The sequence below is a fragment of the Mauremys mutica genome, chromosome 21 (genome assembly GCF_020497125.1).
Source record: "Mauremys mutica isolate MM-2020 ecotype Southern chromosome 21, ASM2049712v1, whole genome shotgun sequence".
In the NCBI taxonomy this organism is placed as follows: Eukaryota; Metazoa; Chordata; order Testudines; family Geoemydidae; genus Mauremys; species Mauremys mutica.
Genome location: NC_059092.1, coordinates 288591 through 315098, shown reverse-complemented (window position 1 = coordinate 315098; position 26508 = coordinate 288591). Strand labels below are relative to the sequence as shown.

At 44.1% G+C, this 26508-nt stretch overlaps 1 protein-coding gene across 1 annotated transcript; it reads left to right on the top strand.

Annotated features, from left to right (window-relative positions):
* The first annotated feature begins 3532 nt into the window (after positions 1-3532).
* On the top strand, positions 3533-19166 carry ERRFI1 (ERBB receptor feedback inhibitor 1). Its single transcript, XM_044996179.1, has 4 exons — positions 3533-3651; positions 14332-14527; positions 14687-14763; positions 16503-19166. Exons 1-4 carry the CDS (start codon positions 3558-3560, stop codon positions 17699-17701), a joined length of 1566 nt encoding a protein of 521 aa, XP_044852114.1. The 5' UTR covers positions 3533-3557; the 3' UTR covers positions 17702-19166.
* Positions 19167-26508: the final 7342 nt, after the last annotated feature.

The following is a 26508-nucleotide window of genomic DNA, read 5'->3' as shown; positions in this document are numbered from 1 at the left end:
ATTTTCCTGAGTAAGGACTGCAGGATCACACCCAGATTTGTAAAGTACTTTGGGATCCTAGTGGATGAAAGGAGCTATTGAAATAGAAGAGCATTATTACTAAACCTGAAATTTAGACGCTTTAATCATTTTAGTTCTTATGTTCAGAAAAGTCGCAGCTAATGTTGCTCTAGGGGACAATTCTCAGGACATTAGCAGCTATTGAAGGCTGCTGACTGTAAAATATGACTTTATAAACTGCAGCTGAGTAGAGGAAATTGTAAACCAAGGTCAATAGAAGAAATTGAAGATGGTGTTTTCTTAAAATATCCAGCCTCTCTCAAAGTACCCCCGAGTTGCATGCATGCCAGTCTGCTAGGAGACCAACAGTTTATCTAGTCTAAAGCAGGATTAACTACCTTTATTAGTGTCAATGGACAATCAAGGTGTGCTAGGCACATCAAGGGGATAGCGTAAATGAAGAAAAATCCTCAAAGTGGAACAATGAGCCTTCTGTTCCCTGGGTTTCATGGAACATCCCCTTCTCATGCAGCTTTTCCTGAAATGAGCTTGCACAGTAGTTCAGTCAGCTACTCGCTTGCCTCTACAGAAAAAAGAAAAACAAAACCTAGATTTAAGGCCTGGTCCAATAAACCATCACCTGCTGCAACAAACGATGCAGTTTCCCCTTGGAACTTAGCTGACTTACCAAAGGAAGAAAATAAAAAATGATTGCCGAGACTGTTAAATTAGAAAGTCTCTACTTTGTTCGTCTGGCTCTATCCATTTTTCCTGCGTATATCTTTTGCTAATGTGATATTAGTTATCTTTCTATTTCTAACATTCCCATGGCCATGGCTTGTAGTAACTGAATTAACGGTATGCCATGATATCTAGAAGCTAAAGTTGTCCAAAGAGACCTGACCCTCTCCAATCCTCCATGCTTCTTTCACTTTGTTTTTCTCTATTCATCGTCTTCCTAATTTTTTCCCATCTTATTCTCAGTATCTGATTATGGGGAAAAAAAATTGTAGTTTTAGAGGACAGTGGGGCATTTTCTCCAAAAATTGCATTGTGTTCTGAAAACACTCAGTTTGGTCTCCTGCAGTTATGAGTTCCACTGTCAGGAATCTTCTTACTACTTACTATTTATATTACAGTGCTATTGCCCCAGTTAGGATTGGGGCCACATTGTGCTGCCACTATACAAACATAAAATAAAAAAATTCTTGCGCTACAGAGATTGCAATCTAAATGACCATCAAGAAAACTCTATTCCAGGGTCCCAAGAGTCTCATCTTGGCTCTGTCAATTGCAAAGTTCTTCCAGAATGCAATGTTCTCAGTGGGTAGCAGCTGGAGAGGCAATCCCTAATAACCATGGCCTACTTTTGCCCCCTTATTCACATTAAGTAATGCCATTGAAAGCAATACTAAGGTACTACACAGTGTAAAGGTAGCAAAATGTGTTTTAGGGGATTTATAGATTGGGATGAGGATTTCAATTTGCAAAAAGAACAGGAGTACTTGTGGCACCTTAGAGACTAACAAATTTATTTGAGCATAAGCTTTCAATTTGGTATGACATTAATAGAAAGTGGACCCAGAAATAAATAGGGAGCCAGTGGATCATGTGGTGCTTAGAGTGATGTGCTCTCAGTCTCTTAATTTGCCAGTGGCTATATATTATACATGTTGAATGTCCATAATGCCTTCATTTTCACCACCAGTTAAACTGGAACTGAGGAAAGACATTGATCATGATGGAAAGGTCATTGTCTCAAAGGGCAGAATATTCTGGCCACCTGGAGATGGGAGAAGGTCATCCTCATCGCTGTTTCAGTCTCCGTTGTCCAGCAACAGAGAAGAGTACAGTATGATGCACACCTCCTTGATGTGTGGATGACTTAGAATTTTATCCTCTGTTGAGGACAAGGTTTCAGTCACCTCTCCAGAATGTCTGTCTCTTCCTACCCATATCAATTCTGTCTTCCCTGGTTTAGGCTTGAGTCAGCTGCTTTTCATCCATTTATTTAAGTCTTTTAATCAAGACTAGAGACCTTTCTAAAAGATATACTCTCTGTAGCTCAAGCAGAAGTTATGGGACTGATGCAGATTTTTGGGGCATTAGGTACTACAGTCTGTGTTATGCAGGAGTTCAGATGGAATTATCCTAATGGTCCCTTCTAGCCTTAAAATCTATTAATCTATTTTTCTTCAAGGCATTATGAGATCTTGGTCATATCTGTAGAAAGACAGATGTTAAGATGGGAGTTGTCAACATACTATTGATTCTGAATTTGTCCACAAAAATTATTAGAAAATATGACCTATGAGGGAAGATTGAAAAAATTGGGTTTATTCAGTCTGGAGAAGAGAAAATCAAGAGGGGACATGAAAAGCTTTCAAGTAATGAAAGGTTGTTACAAGGAGGAGGGAGAAAAACTGTTCTCCTTAACCTCTGTTAGGACAAGAAACAATGGACTTAAATTGCAGCAAGGGTGGCTTAGATTGGACATTGGGAAAAACTTCCAGTCAGGGCAGTTAAGCACTGGAATAAGTTGCCTAAGGAGGTTGTGGAATCTGTCATTGGAGATTTTAAAAGCAGGTTAGACAAACATCTGTAAAGGATAGTCTAGATAATACTTAGTCCTGCCATGAGTGCAGGGGACTTTACTAGATGACCTCTCTAGGTCCCTTCCAGTCCTACAATTCTATGTGTTAACAGGGTCAAACTTTTGAAATATGTTTTTATGAACAAATGTGGAGCATTCTATACATCTGTCTTTAGCCTCATTAATGCTGTAGCTGAGCATTCCACAAGCTACCGTGTGGTCACTCAACGCCTGTCAGACTGGGCACTGTTGTTAACCCTGTTTCACAGATGGGGAACTGAGGCACAGAGAGGCTAAGTAACTTGCAGGCCCGCCAAGAGTGGGTTCAGGCCCCGGTGGAAAAAAAATTGGGGGGGCCCCCCAGCAAGGGCAGACTGGCTAAATGGGGCCGACAAAACTGGGGAAGCCAGGCCTTGGGCCCCCTTCCAAACTGCCAGGCCCCGGTAATTTGTACCGGCTTCCCCCCTCTTGTCGGCCTTGGTGACTTGCCCAAGGTCACCTGGCTTCTGTGGCAAAGCAGTGAATTGAACCCCCCTCTTCTCCCCTACCCACTAGGCCATCCTGCATCTAGCCCCATAGGCCCAGACCACAGCAGGGCAGTGCTCTCAGCATTAGTCCCTTGCACAGCAGTGGCACCACGGCTGGCTGTGCAGGGGGCTGCACAGAGGCAGGCCATGCAAGCAGGATAGTGCTGTAGCGGGAGGAATAAGGCCAGACTAGGCGGCAGCCTGCACGCCAGGAGCCGTTGCTAGAGCAACCCTCCGCCTGCGCAGCTGCACGTGCCACTGGAGGACCCCACGCCGCCGTGTCCTGTCTCGCGCACGCCAGCTGGCCATTGCCCCTTTAAGGCTTATCTCTGAAGCCGGTGATGGCGGGGGGGCGCGGCCCGGGCAGGGGCGTGGTCTACAGGGTTGGCCACGCCCACCAGCCTATGAAAGGCGGTAGCAAGCCCCGGGCGGGCAGGATGTACTGGGACCGTGCTAGCGGGGCTGGCGTGTGGCGCATGCGCAGTGTCCCCCAAGGCGGGCAGGGATATGCGGAGCCGGGGCGCTGTCTGGGTGAGTGATTCCCGGGGCTGCTGGGCTGCGCCGGGAGCTGCCCCCCGCGGGGCGGCCCCACCAGCGACCCTGGGCTCGGCCGCCACCGCTCCAGGCAGCGCTCTCGGAGCGCTCGTTGCCATGGCAGCTGGGCCCTACGGGGAGGCGCGGGGGCCTCCGGCTCCTCCAGCCTGGCTTTGCCTGCGGCCGCCGCACCGAGCAGTCGCGGCTCTCGGGGAGAGGCCGCTCGCCACAGCGCGGCGGGCCCGGAGCCTCCGCGGGCAGCCGAGCGAAGGCGCGTCGCGCTCCCGCGGCTGGCGGGGGCTGCCGCGTTGGCCGGTCGATGCCGGCGCTGGGAGGGGGCGAGCCGCGGCGCCGGCAGAGCAGCGCCCGGGGGCGGCAGGACCGTGACTGGTGGGTGAGTCACGCACCCGTGGCTCGGGCTGGGGCCGCAGCTGTGCGGAGGCGTCTGGGTGTTTTCAGGTGCACCTGCCAGCCGGGCGGGGCGGGACTGGCGGCCAGGCCGCTGCCGGGTGAGGGAAGGGGCGGCTGAAGCCCCAAGTGCCCGGCTGTTTCCTGGTCCCTCGAGACGACGGCGCTCGGCGCTGCGGGTCAGTGACCGTTTAACGCTAGGGCTCGTCAGCGGCTGCTTTTATCCCGGTTCTAGCGGAGCGGGTTGGGCCCCACACAGACTGGACTGCGTCCTAGGGCTAAGGCTCCAGCTAGAGGTGCCGGAGCTCTACCTTTTTTCAAGTTGTACTTTAAGTCAGTGGTTCTCAAACGTCATTGCACCGTGACCCCCTCCTGACAACACCAATTACTACCTGGCCTCAGGCGGGAGGACTGGAGCTCGAGCCCCGCCGCCCTGGGCTGGGGGGTCCAAAGCTGAAGCCCAAGGGGCTGAAGCCCTCAGGCCTTGGCCCTAGACCCCAGCAAATCTAACACCAGCCCCAGGGACCCCATTAAAGTGGGTTCATGATGCACTTTAGGGTCCTGACCCGCAGTTTGAGAACCCCTGCTTTAAGTGCTTCCCTAAGTTCAGTTTACAGATACTGGGATCATAGCACAGCTTAGGGCCTGTGTCTAAAACTTTAGCTCCAAGTTCTCTGGAAGGCAAGGGAAATCTTTTAATCAGTCTTCACCATTAATTGTTTACCTTATTTCAGACTAGTCACAATGGTCCTGAAAGAAAAACTATTGAGTTTGTAATGATATGTTATAGGACAAACTAAATTACAGAATCACTTAACTTTTCAGTCACCTGCCAGTATCTGAAGACAAGATGTTTTGGGTCCAAAAATTAGTGATTTTTTTACTTTTGTTGATCCAAAAAAGATGACACTTGTATCCTGTCTACCCTTGCTTCTCTCAGTCATAATTATTATGCTAACTTCTTATTTAATAAGTGCAGTGGTTAACTAAATATTTGGATTTTAGAATGGGATGGGGAGATGTTTTCCTGTTTGTTGTTTAACCTGGCCTCCTACTAGATGTTGTAGTGCTATTTGAGCATACTCCAGGGAATTTAATTACATTAATTTTACCAAGCAGTAAAATACACAATATATGTTCCAGTTTTAAGCCATGATCCTACAAACATGTATGTATAACTTTACTCACACCAATACTCAGTGACTTCAGTGTGCTTAAGTATTGCACCAGCATTGAGGCCCCCATTCTTCATCCTAAAATGTGTTGGCACATTAACAAAATCTTCTGTTAGGAATGAAGAAACTGAGCCAGAAAATGATTTATTTTTGTTTCTTTGAAAGCTCGTAACTGAAATTGCAGTTACAGCTTTACATGAATTTGCAATTGACCACTCTATCACCAAGCTGTAGAAGTTACAGAGAAAACAAATGTATAGTTTAAAAGTCTGCACCAACATGTACACTTCGTAAGCACCATAGAAAGGAAGTTTGTGGTGTGTAGTTTGTTTTTTTTTGGAATTTAATTTTATAGAAACTAGTTACACGTCACACACTTACTGTCGACCTCATTGCAGCACACTTCAATGTGGCTACTTATAGGTCTAGTATTTCCATTACACACTTATGTTTTCAGGAGTTATAACTCTGTCATAATTTCCTCTTCTCCCTCCCCCCCCCCCCCCCCGACTGAAGCATCAGAGTGGGTAGTAGCAACTCTTTTTTTCCTTCTAGTTGATTTGTTAACCTTTAAATAAACTGAAGGCATTTTGTGGGTTCAGATGCTGCTTTTTGCATACTAATTTAAGATGACTGAAATTTTCTTAATCACTCAAGCCCTTAATATGCTCATGGCTTTTTTCCTCCAAAATAGCCTGTTTGTAATGGTCAAAACCAAAGACAGCACTGTACACTTTATGTATAACATATATATCTTCATTCTGTACACTTCCTGTGAATGCACACTACTCTAATTGCACAATATGAATGGTGTATAGTGGCTTTGAAACTTCAGTGGTCTCATGGAACTTATCCACAGCTCGAGGGTTCTTAATAGATCATGGCTAAATTATACTGTTATTTCTGGTCTGCAGGTAAGGATGGTATATTGGATGGCAAAGGCTCTGAGGGACAAGGTCACTGGCAGATTTTTGAATCTTTGTCATTCCATGGTACAGTGTTTGAAGGATGCACACCACTGTTCAGAGGCACTCTTTCCACCAGCTCCCAATGTTCTTCTCGACTATGCTGCTACAGCTGTGCCACTAAAAGGTGTGCAGTGTAGTTGTTGATTGTTGCCAGGAGAGAGCTGTCCCATCCATAGGTGCAGACTCCGGGGGTGCTCTGTGGCTGGAGCACCGACAGGGAAAAAATGATGGGTACTGAGCACCTACCAGCAGCCCCCCTATCGGCACCTTCCCCTTCCCTCCCCCCAGCGCCTCCTGCCCACTGCCGGGCACCACGGATCAGCATCTTTCCCTGCCTCCTTGTGCCTCCTGCCTCTGCAATCAGTTGTTGGGGGAGGGGAAATGATGGAGAACATGGTGCACTCAGGGGAAGGACCTGGAAGAGGTGGGGGTGGGGTGTGGCCTTGAGGGAAGGACTGGAGTGTGGGTGGGACGAGGGCAGTGCGGTGGGGAGGGGGCACAATGAAAAGTTGGTGTTCCTGCCGAAGAGTTCTCCTGCAGGCAAAGTGCTATTTGTTGGCAAAACTTTTGTCTTTGATGGGTGGGTTAACAACACTTTTGTCCTTGAGTTGCCAATGTAGATGGCCTTTACCTTTTGAAAAGATTGTGAAGGCTGGATCTACTTTCCTAATCTTGGCACAGGGAGGCAGGGGAGTGGGGGCTTGCCTCAGGTGCTTATTGTGAGCTCATACACATTAATTGAAGGGGCGGGGGAAAGGGGAGGAAGAAGAGTGTGTGAATCTTTAACAAAGACAGCCTTTGTCTTCAGTACTGAATAGACACAGGAGTTAAAATAGGTAGTAGCAAAAACAAACATCAAACCTACAACGTAAATAGCCAAACTGAAGTCTGATCTTTTAGTCTCTTGATGTTGTTTTTAGTAGTTCTACCACCACCATAGAGTTCTCCAGGGCAGATGTGGTCTGCATTTCGCATGTAGAAAACAAGCAGAATATTTTAACCAAGCCTCTCAGGCCATCTTTATGTACCATTAAGAAGCTTAAAAAGGCCACATAACCCATTTGTCTTTTGCAAGTTGCCTTTGAAATCCAAATAATCTAATAGGCCCCAGACAGAAAACTGACAGGTTTCTTTAGGGCTTAGTTAACACCTTTCTTTTGGAGAGAGGAAATGAAAGTTTTGATGCATGACCCTCACCTTGATGCTGATCTGAACCCTTCCCTCCTTTCCCAGCACATGAGGTATTGTAGAAGTGAAAAGTCTTAATTCTGCATTTCTGGTACAGTAATGTGGAATTTATCAAATTTAGCATAGTTATTTAGGTGTTGGCACAATTTGAGCCAGTTATGTGTTGTCTTTTATTTTTTTTAAATGTGAGCTGACTATATCCACTGTAAAACTTTATAGTATAGACCAGTGGTTGTCAACCAGGGGTGCACATACCCCCGTTAGTGGAGTGGGAGTGGCAGTAGAGGTCTTCCAGGAGGTATGGCAACTCATCTAGATATTTGCCTAGTTTTACAACAGGCTACATAAAAAGCATTCGCAAAGTCAGTACAAGCTAAAAATTCATATAGGCAGTGACTTCTTTATACTGCTCTATCTACAATATCAATGTTTCTCAACCAGAGGATGGGTTTAGGGCGGTTACAGGGCCTGCATTAGGGGGTGGCAAGCAGGGGCCCCATGAAGCTAAGATACATGCTGAAGCCCAAGCCCTGCCTCCTGGGGCTCAAGCAAAAGCCCTGCTGCCCAGAGCCAAAATCAGACTCCTGAAAATGATGGAGTAGTTGGGAACCACTGCTGTATACCAAGGCTGAGCATGAGACTGAAATCTGACAAGCAGAGGCAGGGCACTCATTTCACTACTTAATTGTTAGTGTTTAGTTCCCAATTTAGAAGTTCCCCGAAATACTGTCTTTTGGATCACTGAATTAAGTACAGTTAAAACCTGGGCTAAGTCCCCTGTAGATGGCAAATAGAAAAGTCCCTTCAGTCCATCCAAAAATCACTTTCTTCCACAGCTGTTCTAGTTGCTTTAGCTGTTCTCCTTCTGCCATAATTTTAAGCTTCTGCACATCTCCCCTTCTGCCCATCTCTGCTTTTATTTCTACCTATTGTCCATCTTTTTACAAGCTGCTATTTGTTCCTTTGTCATCTTCACCCTACTTGCTACCCTTTATGCTTTGAACAGTCTTCCTGTCTGTGTGCACCAAGCTACCACTCTCGTTGCTCAAATCTCTCCCTAAAACATAATTTGTCCATGAAGCTTTTTGAGATTGATGAGACAAAGCAGGTGCTTGAGAGATCAGTTTGTCTAAGGGTTATCCAATATATTTTAAGTCTCTGTTCTGTTTATATAATGTTCCTAAAGATTGATGCTCATGGTTGAAAAATCCAAATAAAGGATTGAATTTTTAGTCTGTGATTTAGATCACTGTGGATTAGAGACTGTCTTGTTGCTCTGAAAAGCACTGAGGACACTTATGGTGCTCTACAAATAAGATACAATTATGTATAAAACAAATGGTTTCAAACAAGTCATGTTATTAGGATTGTTTGCCGGATGTGGGTTTCTTGGCATTATATAATGACCACTGGAGAAACTAGACTTTCAAAGCCTAATTACAGTATGCCATGAGTTTCAGGAAGTAGATTAAATAGTAACATCAATAGGCTTTCTAATTAGGATCTGAAATGGTTAAATGTTAAAAACAGCACAAAGGGTTAGCTATCATTCCAAATTAACAGAAATCTCCTTCTAAAAGTATATTATAGGAGGAAATTACATCATATTGTCAAATAAGGAAGAGTTAAGATGAACGGATGAGTTGTATGACAAAAATGTGCCCCTCCTATGAATTGCTTCTGAGATTCGTTAATGATACGTAGTGGCAAGGTGAGCAAAACTAGGTTAAGAACATGTGTTCTTACTGCTTTTAAGGTAGCAATTTTTTTCCTTCTGAGAATGTATAGTAGATGGATGTAGCTTTTAACTCCTTACGTCATAGAGTGGGATCCCCAACGTGGTGCCCGCGGGGGCATCTAAATGGGCCCACATCCTAGCCAGTGGTTGAGCATCCGCTGAAATTCGGCGGCATTTTGGCAGCGACACCCTTCGATGACGCTGCTTGCCGCCGACAAGCAATGTCATCGAGAGGTGTCGCTGCTGAAATTCGGCGGCATTTCGGCAGATGCTCAACCGCCGCCACGGTCCTTCATCTGGCGCCCACCAGAAGAAAAGGTTGGGGACCACTGTCATAGAGCATGATCTTTTATCCCTTCAGCAGGTAGCATCACAGAGTGTAATCCCTGTCCAGGTTTTTTGTAGGCATTCAACAATTTTCACTGCAAATTGCATCCAATTCCATTGTGTGGTGCATCCTTAAGGCATAGTTTGACCTCCTGTGCATATCAGAATACTTTGATACACCTGAGAAAATTCTGTGGTGACAAAATTAATAATTCTGTGCACAATATTTTAAAATTTGACAACATTTAGTTGTCAAATGCAGAGGCTCCAGCATGGCAGTGGGGAGCAAGGCCACTGGCTGCATGAAGGTGGAAGATCACCCTGCAGCCACCCCACCCCAGGACACAACTCAGTGGTGAGGCTGCATCTGACCCTGATACAGCGCAAGGCCAGGGCCTGCCCCAGAAACACCCAGGGACCATGCCCGTCTGCACCAGGTGTGGGGCAGGTAGGCTCAATCAGGCAGGATCCAAGTGTGGAGGGGTTCACTGTGGGGTGAGAGGATTCCATGTGGGACAATCTGTGTGCAGGCAGTTCAGTGGGGGGTCTAGGTGTGGGGGGGATCTGGATGCACAGAGGCTCATTGGGGAGGTTCCAGGTGCAGGGGCAATGGGACTCTGCAGGGGCTTCCAGATGAAGGTTTTTGGGGCTCTGCGCAGGGGTCTGGATGTAGGGGTCTCGGGCGGGGGGAGAGAATCTGTGTGCTGGAGGAATGGGGCTTGGTGGGGTGTGGTCTGGGTACAGTTGTTGGTCAGTGGTGTGGGGGTCTGGATGTGGGGGCTCAGGTTGATGGTTTGAGTGCAGGGAGCTCAGTGGGGGGTGATCTGGGTGCAGAGGTGAGGGTCTGGAGGCTGGAAGTCTGGGTTCAGGGGGCTCCAGATGCACGGGTTGAGGTTCAGCAGGGTGGGGTTTGGGCATGGAGGACCAGCAGGGTTCTGGATGTACCGGGTGAGGCTTGGCAGGGAAGTCTGAGTATGAGAGGTCTGGATGCACAGGGGTTGAGTGGATGTGGGAGCAGCTCCCTGTACAGTGACCCCTCCCCCCACAGCTGAGGAGTGATGGGGGCAGGAAGCAGGGGAGGATGTTGTTTCCTGCAGCTGGGGGAGGTTTCTGGGGGTTGGTCTGACACAGCTCTGGCTATTTCTTGCAGGGGAAGAGAAAGTTCTGTCCTCTCCTGCCTCCATCCAAGCTAGGACTAGCAGCTGACCCCGGCTCAGGGTAGGAGCCACTGGCTCAGTCCTATGGTGGTTTACCTCTCAGCCGGCTGCTCTGGGGGCCCGAAATGTTGTACCTGCGCTGCTAGGGAGTGGTGCAGGATTGCTCTTGCAGCTTCCCTTTGCTTCCCTGTCAAAGTCATTTTTCTGTGGGGAAGCAAAGAAATCTGTGAGGGACATGAATTCTGTGCACGGAGAGTGGCACGGAATTCACCCAGGAGTCATTTGAGTACTGTGATGGTGATTGCCTGACAGAAATGCCAATAAATAACTGAGGTATCTAAATGTTCTATAGCTTTCAGAAAAAATGGCTGATAAAACATTGCTGCAAGATCACAACAATAGATTGAGTTGGAGCTGAGAAATGGAAATTCACATTTTAATTTCTGGTCAGATATGAAAAACAAATATTGTAGCTGCAGTGTAATTGTAGTATGTGCATAGATGTATTTTTCAGAAGGAGAGCTAAAAAATCTACATAGGGCATGCTATATATTACATGCTATCATAACTTCCAAATATTTATACTTGTGGCAATATGGTCTAGGAAGAATGTTTTTAAATTTAATTCTCTCCTTGTACGGTTACGTTGCTAACCAAACTGCCACAAACTCATTATTTTGCATTGCTTTAGCTTGGGTCTCCCAAGTTTAGTGACTGAAGCAAGAACTAATTGTAGTTTTCCTTTATAGAAACTTAGCTTCTTGACTAGATACAAGCCTGTGAGGACTTCCTGAAAATATTTGTGTATCTATCACTTTAGTCTATGCAAGTAGGGTTTATCAGCATAACTGGGGAACCCATTGTGAAAACCAAACTTGCTAGCTAACTCATTTGCACAACAAACATCATAAACCAAGGAAATGGTAGTTTGGTTACTTTGAGTGCAGTTTAGCTTTATTTATGGTATGGATAGTATATCCTATTATATTTTGTAAAATGAATTAAATTGTCATGTGATTTGACAGTACAATATTTTATTAAATCTTTGCTAATCCACCAACCCAATAACTGTCACATAATAACCCCACCTTCTCTGTAAAATGAGTTTCTGCTGCAAATTGATGTTCATAAATCCATGAACAATACTGACTTTCAATTGTATTCCTCAGTAACCTTATTGAGAGTGTACCATCCAAAAGCAAGAGTTAATGCAGCTGTCTCTTATAGATTCTCAGGGTTTGCTCTTTACTAAGCTTCAAGTTCACAATGCTAAGCAGCTTGCTACATATTTTAAAATAGTAGCACAAACACTTTAAACCCAGGGTGCAAAAAGGTAAAACTGACTTGGTAGTAAAGAACATGCAGTTATGTTGCCCTTTTTTGCTTCCCCTCCTACTCCCACTTCAAGAACGTAGGAAGCTGGGACAGTTTCATAACAGTCCATTCACATTTCCCTATTGAAATGTAGAGGCAGGTCACCGTCTGTGAATTCACAAAGAGATTATTGTTAGAAGTGAGTAGGCTTTATGAACGCACAACTTGTCTTTATTTTTTTAATTCAGAAAACTAGGTGATGGAAACAATTAGAAGTACCTTTTTGAGTGTAATATTTAAGTGTCTATTGAAATGGAAGCTTAAAACTCCAAGGGTATTTCAGAGCAGGCAGTAGTTGCACAATCACTCTGAAAGCTGAGATTTAGACAGCATTTTAGGAGGTTGACACACACACTAATTACTACTAGTGGTTTTGGCATGGGAGCAGGTGGAGGCTGGTCCTCTTAGAATCCCTGCAGGCTTTTTCATGTAGTCAGAGCAAGCACTCTATTCTACGTGTGCTTTCAAACTATTTAAACACCAGTCTCCTTCCTATTTCATCTTGGTTTTTTATACTGCAACAGACACTTTCTCTATGGTCTTGCCAGTTCTTGTAAGCACAATAGATTTGATTTACCCCAGTGTTTTCAACTTAGTGTGAATGCTTGGACCCATTCTTAGTATTTTAGCCTAAGGATTATTTTTAAACTGCATTTTCTAATTCTTGCCACTTCTAGCAACTTAACAAGTGTGAAGTAGCTAGTAAACTGAGCCCTTACCTGTTCTCTAGGCAACAAGTGAAGACTTAAAATGTTGATACATCTTCATGACATAAGCAGTCAAACGCCAATTGGAACAAACATTCTAGTTTAGGACACTTGCCCAGTGTGATATGGATTGATGTCTGTCTTTAATGCTACATAAAACTGAGTTTGAGGATCAATGTCCTACTTCAGTCTCAGCCCCATAGTGGATAGCCCTGTCTGTGCTTGTACAACTGAAAGAATGGGAGGTTAATACTTTAAATATACTCAGGTATCTTTAACTCATTTGCTAGTTATCAGCTAATAGAATGGCTTTAATCGCTTTCCGGAATTACATATCCATGTATTTCTTAAAGAAAATTTTAATCTTATTGGTTGGTAACCATTCAAACATGTTGATTTGGAACTGAATATGGCCTTTACGCTAAATGTGGTACTTTTTTGCTAACCAGGAGGATACACTGTGTAGCTATGCAAGTTTATTTAAGCAGCTTAACATACATTTTATTCAGGTTAATAGCTTTTACTTTTTTAATGTATGCCTTTAATGTGAGTTATCATAATTTCAAATTTAATTTTAAATTGGTTTACTTTTTTAAAAACTTTATTTTTTAAATTTTTTTAAAATCATTTAATCTTTGTATTCACGTGAGGAGACTGAGGTTCTCCTGCCTTGTTATATTTAATCCTCACTTTGTGCAGTTTTGTTCCACTGAGTTGCAGTTTCTCCACTGCCCAGAATGTACAGCTGATCTCCCAATTTCTGAAAGGAGAGTAGGTGGGTTCACACAAGCAAAACCTTGTAAAGCAGCATATTCCATATATTACAGTTTCTAATTGAAATTTAAGTGTTTGCCAGAACACCTGTTTCCCAGTGTGAATGTGTTGACTAAACTATTGTGCACACATTCAAAACAGGCTTCGTAGAAAAGGATGACTCCACTTTGTTTAGATTTGCTTAACCCCATAGCTTGGAACTGTTGTGGGATACATGCTAGGAGGAAACTTAGACCAACAAATTAATTTCTAGTAGCTAACACTTAAAGTGAGTGATTATTCAATATAATCTTCTCTGAAATGCTTGTGGATTGATCAAACCTTTGATTTAAGCAGTCACTTTATATTCAGTCTATTAGAGTGAGTCTTTGACAAGATTAGATTTGAAGTCAGGCTATTGTGCTTCGGCTTCCTTTTCGATTAAAACTCTTGGCAAAGTGATTTCTTATCACAGTAATACAGAGGGAGGTTTGTCTAATACAATGTTATACAAATCTTTGTCTGTTTTGGCAAAATTTGTGTCTGAGTAACTCCGTATGTGTACAAGGTCTTAATTTGCTGGTATAAAACTTCTATTCATCACCTGTTTTTGCTGAAACTTGAAAATCTTTGGATTGATGTTTTTCCCCCAAAATGAACTCTTACAGAACTTATTTTAATTGTTGGATTTGTTTTTACAGTCACAGAAGCAGAATGGCAAACACTTTTGATGTGTGAAATATTTCCTTCTTTTCAGCGGGTGTTTGGGCCAGAGGGGCCCTTGCACAAAGGAGTCACTGTAATTCAGAGTCAGGTGGCATTTAAAATGGGAGACTCACTCATGTTTGCTTAGTGGTACTTACACCCTCCTCTCCTCTGAAGGGAATGAAAGCTGCAGGGTACCTGGCGAGAACTGTGGATTTCTAAAGTTTGGAGACATTGCGGAGCAAGGCACAATGTCAACAGCAGGAGTTGCTGCTCAGGAGATGAGAGGTCCATTAAAGACTGGATTTCTCCATAATGGCCAAGGCATAGGGAGTCTGAAAACCTGCTGGAGCAGCCACAATGGATTTGAAAAGTAAGTTTTTTTGTTTTTGTTTTTGTTTGTTTTGGTGTTTTGTGTGTGTGTGTGTGAGATAAACCTTGCAGATGGATTTGAGAGTTCTTATCAAGCATGTGACATAGGTGGATCCAATAACTGGTTCACTTAGCTCAGAATATTTTTTTTCCTTTTCAGGACTTTTTTTAACGTGGAACCTATAGCGATGCCATATAATCTGAATCCATCAGCACAGCAAAATTGTACATGTGTTGGTATGTACACTGAAGATTTTGAGATGTATTGATGTAAACTGTTTAATGGAAGTGGTTTTGGAGAAAATCTGTCCCTTTTATTATCTGCGGTAGGAGAGACTTTCTGAATTTAGACACCAGGCTGCCCTCTAGTGACAGAATTTAAACACTACTTTAGCTCCTTCCAATGCATTTCTGAATTTTTGCCTAGTATCTTTTATTTGTTCTGAGGAAAATATTTAGTGTAAGTGTGTAAGAAGTTGAGTGTCAAATATTTAGCAAAACCTGCTTACAATGATAGAACTCAGTGGAAATAGTTGCAAAGTGGTTGGGGCAAATCAACTGCATGTTTAAAACATCTACCCTGGAGAGACAGCCCTGTTTTAATGTAAGTTGTGCCATGGGTCTCTAATTGTCTTATTTAACTGGAGCACTGCTATAATATAAGTCATATATATATGTTGAATATTCTCCCTTTGATACTCCTGAGGGAATTCTGTGCCAAAAAATTAGGCATAAAATATTTTAAAATTCTGCAAAATTCAGCCAATTTTATTTGTCAATAAATAAATGTGGCTCCGGCATGGCAGTGGGGCACACAGGAGGTACATTGAGGTGGGAGATCACCCTGAAGCCACCACCTCCCCCCAGTACAGAACTCAGCAGTGAGGCTGCACCTGGCCTTGACACAGTGCAAGGACTGGGCCTGCCCCAGGGCTCTTTCCCTCTGTGACAGGTCCTCCAGGTGTGGATGGGCAGGCTCAGCCCAGCAGGATCCAAGTGTGGAGGGATTTAATGTGGGGGGAATCCAGGTATGAGGTTTCTGTGGGGCAATCTGGGTGTGGGTGGCTTAGTGGGAGATCTGAATGCACAGGCTTGTTTAGGTGTTCCGGTTGCAGGGGCAATGGGACTCTGCAGGAGAGCCAGGTGAAGGTATTTGGGGCTCAGCGGGGGGTTTGGATGTGGGGAGATGAGGCTTGATGGGGTGGAGGTCCAGGTGCAGCTGGTGGGGGATCAGTGGGGTGGAGGTCTGGGTATGGGTGATTCATTGGAGGAATCTGAGTGTAGGGCTTGTCAGGGTGAGGGTTTGATGGCAGCAGCTGGGGCTCCCCCATTAAGCAGGCCCAAGGGGACACCATATGCCGTTGCACATAATAGAAAGCAGGAAGGCTCCCAGCACACAGAAGGGGAGCATGACTGGCACTAGGACACAGGAGGCAGCATTCAGCTGTGGAGTCATCAGAGCTGAGACACAGCCTCCTTCAGCTGGGCAGCTCTGTGCTTGCAGAATGAGGGGTGGGTCAGTGGCATGTAACCCTGTGTGCCCCCATGCCTTGCCTCTGGAGGGGGGGGCAATCCTCTCCCAAACTGCAACCATTGTCACCCTCCCCCCTGTACACCTTTCCTTTGCTTCCTTGCTGTTTTCTGCAGGGAAACACAGGAAATCCGCAGAGGGAGGACGGGGCATCTTCTGTGGGTGCGGTCTCGTAGAATCCCTCTAGGAGTACTCTGAGGATGCATGTGATGTGCTGTGTAAAGCAAGCTATATGTAGGGGACAACAACTGGCTGTTCATAAACATATTATGCAGGTGTGTTTCAGGATTACTGTAGTTTAATACCTTAATTAACAAAAAACTCTTAAGGGTGCATTTTTTTCCTAATGCTGAATTGGGGGCAAATGAATGGCTAGATCATCTGCCATAAATTCATGGTGGTGGGGATGTAGACAGACATTCTTAACTTTATTTTCCCTTCCTAGGGCACATTTCAAATCCTGTACCAACAAATGGCTACTGCTTTACTGAAAGCTGTGTCAGGGTCTCACCTCAGAAATCCAGCCCATCTCCTCTTAGTCCCAAAAGTGAGAAGCTTAGTTCAAAGCATGAAGATCATCTTGTTCCTAGTTTTAGCAAACTGTCGGTAACTGTGGGCTGTGTTTCTGAGGAGATGCTGCCTCATACACCAACAAAGAGTGGGCCACCTCAGTTTTCTTCTGCATCTTCCAATGACCGCAGCTCTAGGCCACTACCGCCACTGCCCATTTTTGAGGACTTCTCTCCAGATGATGTCGATAGAGAGGTGGAATTCTTAACGAGTTCAGACACTGACTTTTTGTTAGATGATTATGGACTTCCTCCTTTTAAATCCAGTGCTCCAAGTAGGCGGAGCTTTAGGGGCTGTGGACAGATCAATTATGCCTATTTTGATGCCCCAGCAGGACCGAAATCAGAAGATGCCAACTCTACAACTAACCTAAATGGATGTACACAAACCCCATGTCCTCCTCCACAACAGCAGCATCGCCGTTTACGCAGGTCTCATTCGGGGCCAGCTGGATCATTTAATAAACCAGTAGTGAGGCTATCTAGCCACTTAAATAGGGCTTCTCCTAATTCTGATGAAGACAAACCAGAGGTCCCCCCTAGGGTTCCCATACCTCCTAGGGTGCTCAAACCGGATTATAGAAGGTGGTCAGCAGAAGTTGCTTCTAGCGCATACAGTGATGAAGACAGGCCTCCCAAAGTGCCCCCAAGAGAACCTTTATCACGGAGCAATTCCCGTACACCAAGCCCTAAAAGTCTGCCATTGTACCTCAATGGGGTCATGCCCCCCACACAGAGCTTTGCCCCTGATCCTAAGTATGTCAGCAGCAAAGCTCTACAAAGACAAAACAGTGATGGATCTGCGAACAGGGTCCCTTGCATTCTTCCCATTATTGAAAATGGTAAGAAGGCCAGTTCAACACACTACTATCTGCTGCCTGAAAGGCCTTCATATCTGGACAAGTATGAGAAGTTCTTCAGAGAAGCAGAAGAAATCAGCACAAGCACAGAAATGAAGTCCTGGTCTGGTGACTGCACCACAGCTGCTGCCACAGCAAAGGAGGACTCAAAAGCTAGAATGGACATGGTTGGTCACGTGAAACGAAAACACCTGTCTTATGTGGTTTCTCCATAGATTCTTGGAACATGATTCACAATAGTTGCTTAGGATGGAGTAGATCTTAACCATATTGCTAAGTTGTTTTTTTTTTTGAGATCCAAGGAAAGATTCTCAAATAATGAAGTAATAGAATTTTTCCCGTTTCAGCAGAAAAGTGGAGTATTAATGGTCAAGTCATGTTATGCTGCATATCTCTCAATTGTTTGTCTGGACTAAGCCTGTCTTGGTCTGTATAATTTGAAGACTGTATACAAACACATGGAGTAACCATAGCTACATTGGCCAGTTATACACTATCCTAGAGTAATATATTTTGTAAAGGCATATTAAGAAAAAAAATCCAGTTTCGATGTCTAAAACTGAAATCAGGGAAGAAAGTGCAGTACAGTATTTTTGCTATATCACAGGCATTTCCAAAATGATAGGCTTGGCATTTTAAAATCTTTTGCAGAAGATGGTATTGCTGGGAACAAACCCTGTTCTCTTTAGCTAGGATGTGCTAACCTGGCTAGAAGGAAGTTGACATCTACTTAAGACTTGGAAGTGTATTGGAAAGTGTTTAGACTATGGTGGTTTTTTTAATATCTCCAATATTTTGAAAACTTAATAGGATAAGTAGAATTTAGTGACGTAGCTTCCAACAGAGGTTAGACTTCTGCTTTTTTTTATGGTGCCTCTTGGATTCTTTCACCCACTAACAGGCACATGGCAGAATTTGGCAGATTTACCTAGCAGAGACTTGGACCAGCTACTGCTAACCTTCACCCGTTGTTCTCTCCTTAAGGGGTCCAAGGAATGCATGTTAGTGTCCTAAAATTGACAGGGGAAAGATATCTATCCACAATTGCTAGTAAATGGTCAGCAATGACTACATCCTTATCTAGTATACAAACTTCTGACTGTATTATAAACAGAAACACAACACAAGCTGGTCTTGTGTTCTGGTTTCTATTCAGTATTTTCTGGTTGTGTGGTTTTTTTGGGGGGGGGGGAGGTAAATTTAGACATGATTCCATTTACAAACCAAGTCAGTCACATCTATCTTTACTTCAAGTACTGCTTCTTTCTGTTTCAGTTTTTCCCCCCATAGTCTGCCTAACTGTTCCATTTAGGTCTGGGGAGATGCAACACTTGTGCATTAGCTGTTTCTTGTGCATACTTCCACATATTTATCCTTTTATAGATAAGCACAAGAGAAGAGGTGCTCATTAATGGAGGTCCATTGCTATAATGCTCTCCTCCTAATAGAAATGAACAAGCTGTTTACAGTTTAAACTGCTGAATGAGATATTTGAGCTATTTTAAAGCTTACTTATGTTTTAGTGCAAACTAAATGAAGGTGAAATACATGCTATAGAAAATGCACTGATATTTCTGCATTGTGTACAGTATTGAACAAAAGGATTTTATTCACTTTGTTTTATTTTGAATATTGTCATGTCTTGAATTTAATAAAGTTATAATATACTTATTTATGATACATGTAATGTTTCTTGATTTTATTTGTGGTTTATAAGTCTCATGCATCTTAGTTTTCAGTGTGGTTTTTCTAAAAGGAAAATTTGTGTAAATGCAGACAATGTTAATACAACATTTTAAGGCTTCAGTTAACTTTTGCAATTCTTGATCTAATCTTAAGGTTCCTACAGCAGTGTTTATTCATTCACATTACATACCATCTTCTGTTCTTGTTTTATTGTGTAGCTTTGCCAGCCTATTTTAGGGTGTGTCAACTTATGTTGGCCAATAAGATGTGCCATAAATTCATGATACACAGACTATCAAGATCAGTGAACTTATTATTGATTGTTTCCGGTAGCACCCACAATATGCTACCCACTGTGTGACTACAAAAGAGCTCAACAGTGTTCCTGACCTGAAAAGCTCCGAGGCTAAAAAGTCCAAAAATAGACAGAGGGAAGGTAGGGGAAGGGATGTTTTTTCTAGGTGAAATAAAGTACAGCTCTGTACTCAAACTAATTTTCCTATTCAATAGGAAAGAAGCTGGCAGCATTGTTTATACAACACAATATTCACCTGGTGCATGAGCCCTGAAACGATATTAGAGTACATAACAAGCAGTGAATAAACAAGCATGCAGATATAAAGTCCCTGACTTAATAGCTAAAGTGCTTAGATTACAAGATCATTAAGTCCAAATAACCCTGTGAAGTAGGCAAGTAGGGGTTCCATATCCACTGAATTTCCACACCCAGGGCTTTTTATTTTTGCAACAAAAGCTAATTATTTAGCTCTTACGGTTAGAGACCTCTAGGCTACACCTCCATGAAGCTCTTAAATTCCCACCATTGCTGTAGCTCTGGCATAGTGACTTTACCACAATCTCATCTAACCTGCTCAGAGTTGTTGGTGCTATCAGGCTAGTTGCATATGTACCAGTAGGTTCATTGAGTACCAGTGGAGCAGAGAAGAGAAATGTGGGTCACTGGGCTTGTGCTGTCCTTAGAGCCCTCTGCAGTGAGGGTTTCATAGAATATGGGGGTTGGAAGAGACCTCAGGAGGTCATCTAGTGCAGCCCCCTGCTCAAAGCAGGACCAAGCCCCAGACAGATTCCTCCCCTCCCCATCCCTAAATGGCCACCTCAAGGATTGAACTCTCAACCCTGGGTTTAGCAGGCCAATATTCAAACCACTGAGCTATTTGCTGTGGAAGCCCAGAGGAAAGGTAAGTTCCTTTCAGGTAGCCACTTGCCTCTTTTTCCAGTCCTATTGTCTGCTCTGGACCCACCCAGGTGAGCCTGTTCCCCTGCTAGTTTGAGCTCTACTGGAATACATCATCTCAGGAGTATTTCTGTGCTTGGGTTTCATACAGTCTATAAGAGCACTGGGGCTTTTGTGAATTCCTCTTAGGTAGAGTATGGATTTAGATATTGCTGCTACAGCCTGTCATTAAAGTGGAGCTGTATTTCATCACATACCTGAACACACCACACATTCTCAGGTATCTTCCAGCAGTAGCTGACAAACCAGCTCCAACACTAAACTGCAGCCTGTTTTCAGTGCTGATTATCAGTCATGCTGTATCCTAATGGGTGTCGCTTCACTAGAAATGTTTATCCTTTTGCTTCACCCCCTCACCCTGTCTGCTCCACCCAAGTTGCATGACTAACCACCCCCTTCATGTCCTCCTCCCACTCTTGTCTCCAGGCCTCGTTCCATGTGGCCCCAGATGCCTGGAAACCCCTCCCTAACCCAATCTGTCATGCCTTCACCTTCTCTTTCAAGTCTCTCCTTAAAGCTCTCTGCTTCTGAAAGGTTTGAGAGCCTTAGTTCTGTCTTCTGCAGAGGTTTCTCAGATGAACAAAATACAAAACTAAAACTCAAATTAAGAAGCAGATATCTCTTTTCACTCATAACACTGCTGTGGTTTGGTATACCAGTCTTTGGCTGTGCTATCTCTTTTGAATCCTGAGTTCCTCAGGACAGAGACTTGGTCTTAATAATGACCTAAAGTGTCCAGCACACTAACGGTGTGACCTTAATTTACTTTATCAGAGGGGTAGCCCAGGCATCAGTAATTCTAGTTTTATAGGGGGCAAGAGATTTTTATTTAGATGGAGTAAAGCTGGAGCGGTTCCTGAGCTTTAAGTTGCTAGTAATCATTGTCCACTAATTCTCATTAGTAAGAGGATGAGCACTGTGAAAAGAAAAGTCCTTTGCAAGTTGTCATTCTTCCAGCACTATGGGCTAGTACCTGCAGACCTTCACGCTAACTGCATTTTAAACTGTCACTATTGATTGTTAACAAAATCCAGTCCATGCCCTGGAAAAGTTCTTCTGTTTTTTTCTTTTGCCTTGCTGCATTCATGAATAATAAATAGTCCAATTCCAGAAATGTTCCATGGCCTCTTCTGGGAAGAATATCTGTATTGCAGGTACTCCTAGTCATATATGCTCAGTGCCGATTTATTGCAAAGAACATGACTGGAGATAGTGAACTGAACACTAGTGTGCTGAAACCTTTTTGCTTCCAATGTGGCTAAAAAGAAACCTGCTCCCTCTTTAGCCTCCTCTACTTAAAACTTTCTATTCTACCTATGTAATCGTATCATCCTCTGAGCGTCACATCTCTGAGAAATAACTTCTGCTAAGAAGGATGCTGAATTTTAATCAAACAATTAAAGTGTGAACTCAGGGCCAACATAATGTTATGTGGTGCCCTTCTTGGTAGTCATAAACTTTTTATTATGGTGGCAGAAGCATGTTCATTTTCAGGTGCTTATAACTTTGTTTTTTGTGGGTGGGGGAAAGAATGGGGGAGGCAGAGAAGTCCTTTATTCTCTGGGCTGAAATGTCTCCTGTTTGTGTAGCCATGTCAATTTTCCTCCCCAAGCTGGAGGCAGTCTGTGTATGGGCCTGTTACACTTGCTTAATAATGAGAAGTTTGGGAAGTTCCTGATTTTTGTGCATCTAAACTCTCTAATCTTCCTTTCACTTTCCTTTTCTTTCTTCTTCACCCCCCCACCCCCCAATTTCCAAAGTTTTGCAGGGTTTTAGTCACCTAATTCCTCTTGGCTTTAACAGGAATTGCACACTACAAGCCTGTGTGACTCTAAATTTACAATCACTGGTGTCTTTCTGTGATAGAGCAAACCCTTTCTCTCCTGAACCGCTACCATTCTTTTTTGTCAACTGAAGCATAGACCTTGGAGCTGAACTGTGTGAGCTAATAGGCTTTTTTCATTTTATCAAGGACAGCGCAGGATTGTTCTATACAGGATGCTTTCCAGTGCTCTGACCACTTTCCCTTTAAAAAGCCTTATGTTAGGGTTTCCTCAGGTACCCTGAACCTATTCCATGGCTTAATGCTTCTCCCTGGCAGCAAATTTTGGAGGGCACTGGCCAAGGATGCAGGAGAATCTTTTGTGTACATTCCTAGACTGCATAGGATTCCTGTATTTTCTGGGATAAATCCTGCGTGGGTCGCAAGTCATGTTTCCAGCTACCCCCATGAGTAATCCGCCTCTCTGCTACACGGGCAGCTCTGCAGGTTCCAGCCAGCAGAGGTTCTGTTCATCCATTGGCACGTGATAAGACTTGCACAAGCAAGATGTGATGCCTTGATAAGAGCTTTTGATCATATGTTTGAATGGGCAGGGGTTGGGCAGCCTGTGTTCACCAGGGCAGAGATTGGCAGAGGTCAGTACTGTGTAAGAGGAAGCCCCTTGCTCAATGGGGAGGTCTGGTCAGGACAAGTAGCTGGCAAAGTAGACATGCCTAGAACTACGATCTTCTTAACAGTCCAGGAGTATGTTTTAGAATGGAAGGAGGGGAATATAGGAGTATGTATCAACACTAATCACACCTTCAATAGCTCAATAGGTAGGGTTACCCTATAAAAGGTCATCTATATCAGGGGTCCCCAATGTGGTGCCTACCGAGGCATCTATGTATGCCCGCGTACTGGCCGGTGGACAAGCATCCGCCGACAAGCAGCGTCATCCAGATTTTCGGCAGCGAGACCTCTGGATGATGCTGCTTGTTAGCAGTATTTTGGTGCTGCCGCCTATTGACGTTGCCGCTTGGCGGCATTTCGGTGGCTGTTCGTCCGCCCCTATGGTCCTCTGTGGCTCATGGTCTGGTGCCTGCCAGATGCAAAAGGTTGGGGACCACTGTTCTATATGGATACATACTTAAGTGCTGTACAATAATCTACCAGTGGAAGTTGTGGAAGCCCCACTGCTTGATGGATTTGAAACCAGAAAAGGGAATTCTCCTGCACTGGCTCCTCTCAGATGGATTAGATGTGATTTAACATATTTCTAGACTCCATATCTATAGTTGAGGGATAATAAATGCTTCCACTATTCCTCCAGAATCCCTGTCTCATCCATGAGGAAGACTGGGTTGCCTGCCGGGTGACATTGCTCTCACTTAAGTTGAGCCCTTTCCCAACTGTATATTTGTCATAAAGCAAATGATGCTGTGAATTCCTGCCCAGGATATCGTATACATGGTCATAATGTTTAGGCACCTTATACCAATGGTTTTAGAGGTTTTTTTAACATCATGAAACAGAGCTAAAGCAGAAAGTAAATCAAATTTTGGGAGTGCTGACTGACATTGTTCTAAACTTTCTGCAACACCTTAAAAATTTACAGCACCGTTAACAACTAGTAGCAACCACCTAATGTTCCCAGGAATTCCTAGGTGGCAACAGGCACTGGTCCCATTGAAGTGCAATTACTACAGGCCTCCATACCTAGAGTTCACATTTTCTTGTATCAACCTCAGTTATATTCCTGTCTAAAGATTTGGTGATACAAATCCAGGTTTGAAATGACAGAGTAATGACAACTTACCGAAAGATGCCATTTTGGATGGGCACATATGCTAATTGGTAACAGATTCCTGTGGTATACATATTGTATACTAGTCAAGAATTCAGGGTTATACACAGGCTAAAAGCTTGGCCATGGTGTTTCTTTCTAGTGGATTAATAATTATTTATATTACCATAGTGCATAAAAGTCCTGGTCCTAGACCACAACCCCCCTAGCCCCTTCCATGCTAGATTATGCACAAACACAGAACAAAAAGACACTTCCTGCCTCCAAAGAGTTTATAAACTAAGTATAAGAGAAGAGACAACAGGTGGCTACACAAAGACAACTGGGAGTAGGAGGATCATGTCCCTTTGGAGCTTGCAGCACAAGATGAATGCAAATGTGAAGAGGAAAAGGCTTAAACAGAGGATAGCAAAAGATGTTGTGATCTTCACTTTTTGTATCAATTGCCAGTCTTACAGGCATGTTCTATGTAAAATGGACTCATTTACTGGAAGCATTGTGTTCATTTCCTGATAACATTTTATAAAAGTGGTAGTATTAACAAAACATAGTAGCTGAATGACTGTTTTTGGCAGCTGTTTCTCAGCTGTCATTTCCACAGGAAATTAGTGTAGGGTTTTAATTATATCATGTACTTAATATTGGTCAAATATAATTGCAAAGAATTCTAACTAGTAATATTGTGATTAGCCTTTGTATAGACTGAAAGAGGTGTTAACCCCCCCCCACACACACACACCCACACACCCACCCAGCATTGTAATTCTGGCCTTGCTTAATCCCTGCCCAAAATGTCTATTTTCATCCACACAAAACTTTTTTTTTGTGAGTCATACATGAAAGCCACATCTCTGGTTGCTCATAAAATGTTGTGTTACTTAAATACTGGGCTGCACTAAATCTAGCTGTGGTTAATTTTGCAAAGGTGTTAGCTGCTTCAAATCTCAGATAGCAAATGTCATCAAAACTCTGGAAGCACTGACGCTATTCATTTTACACAAAATGATTCAGGCAATGTGAGGCACTTCTCTGCTTAAAGTCTGCAACTTCCCTTTGAGCCCAAAACATATTACCACCTACCTGTTGTTACCAATCTTTCATTCTGGGCTCTAACAGTGTCCTTAGTATTACTCGTTTCTGGACCATCTTTCTTTCACTGCACCCTTCTTCCTCTCACAGTAAGTGATGGTATATACCAGGCGTCAGCAACCTCCGGCACGCAGCTCGCCAGGATAAGACCCTAAGGGGGAAAGGACAGTGCCAAATGTACTTGGAGGTGGGTTTTTTGCTTATGGTTTGTGTATAGTCCTGTTTGTGGTGTCTCTCCAACGTGATGCCGCATCGGTTCCCTCCTTTATTAAAAGGATTTTGCTACACTCGGACTCTGTGCTTGCGAGTGGGGAAGTATTGCCTCCTAGAGGCGCCCGGGGGGGGGGGGGGGGTATGTAATTGTCCCAGGTCACCGGGTGGGGGCTCGTCCGGGATTCCCTGGGTCAGTACCCCTCGCAAGCACCAGTTGAGTGTTCCACTGTATTGGGAAACAATTGTCTTTATATTTTGAGGGAATTACTGTTTGTATAATGGCTAATATGTCAGGTTTGTTGGGCCCCAGTCCTGCAGCCTCTAGCTCAGGGGCGGCAGCCTCAGCCAATGATTGGGCACAAGTACTGGGGCATATATTGGAAAAGATTGTGTTGGCCTATGCTACATCAAACTCTTGTCGTAAGTTAAGGTTATTTGCTGGGGAAGAGGAGCTTGAACCCTGGTTGGAGCATACCACTGAAATGCTGCGGGAGTGGGCCGTACCTGATGTAGAAAAGCGAAGATGTCTAATAGAGAGCTTTAGTGGCCCAGCATTAGATGTACTTCGCACCCTGAAGCTCATTGACCCTGGGGTCAGTGTGAAGGACTGCCTAGAGGCCCTTGATAATACCTTTGGGAGCGTAGAGAGCCCTGAAGACAGTTACTGTAAATTCCTTGATTCCCGACAGGAAAGGGGTGAGAAAATTTCAGCCTATATACAGAGGCTGGAGAGACTACTTCAGAAAGCTGTTATGAGGGGAGCAGTGACTGCTGAGCAGATGGATCAGACCAGACTGGCTCAAGTTGTAAGAGGGACTCAGTATCAGAACCCGATCCTACTTCATCTCCGACTAAGAGAACGGCAGGAACATCCCCCAAGTTACTCCCAGCTGATAAAGGAGGTCAGGGAAGAGGAAGAAAGGCAGGCTGCCAGCGAGTGTTGGGAAGCCCAAACATTGGAACCAGGCAGCACAACACCACTGCAAATGGCCAGTGTACTGATGGTGAGCACCACAGAGGAACTTGCCCAACAAATGCAGGTCCTGACAGAACGGATAGCTGAGCTGCAAAGCACCATTGACTGAGCAAAGATTTCCAGGAATAAGGAGCCTCAGACTGTGACAATGGAGAAGTCAGTATCTAGAGCCACTGTCCCACCCCGGCGAAGGGGGAAAGGACAATTCTTTTGCTACCGGTGTGGTCAGGATGG

Bases quoted from the DNA above. Each gene is read 5' to 3' on its own strand.
- ERRFI1 (XM_044996179.1), top strand. From the start codon at position 3,558: ATGTACTGGGACCGTGCTAGCGGGGCTGGCGTGTGGCGCATGCGCAGT. The intron at 3,652-14,331 runs GTGAGTGATTCC...TCTCCTCTGAAG, and splicing joins GGAGCCGGGGCGCTGTCTGG to GGAATGAAAGCTGCAGGGTA. The intron at 14,764-16,502 runs GTATGTACACTG...TTCCCTTCCTAG, and splicing joins GCAAAATTGTACATGTGTTG to GGCACATTTCAAATCCTGTA.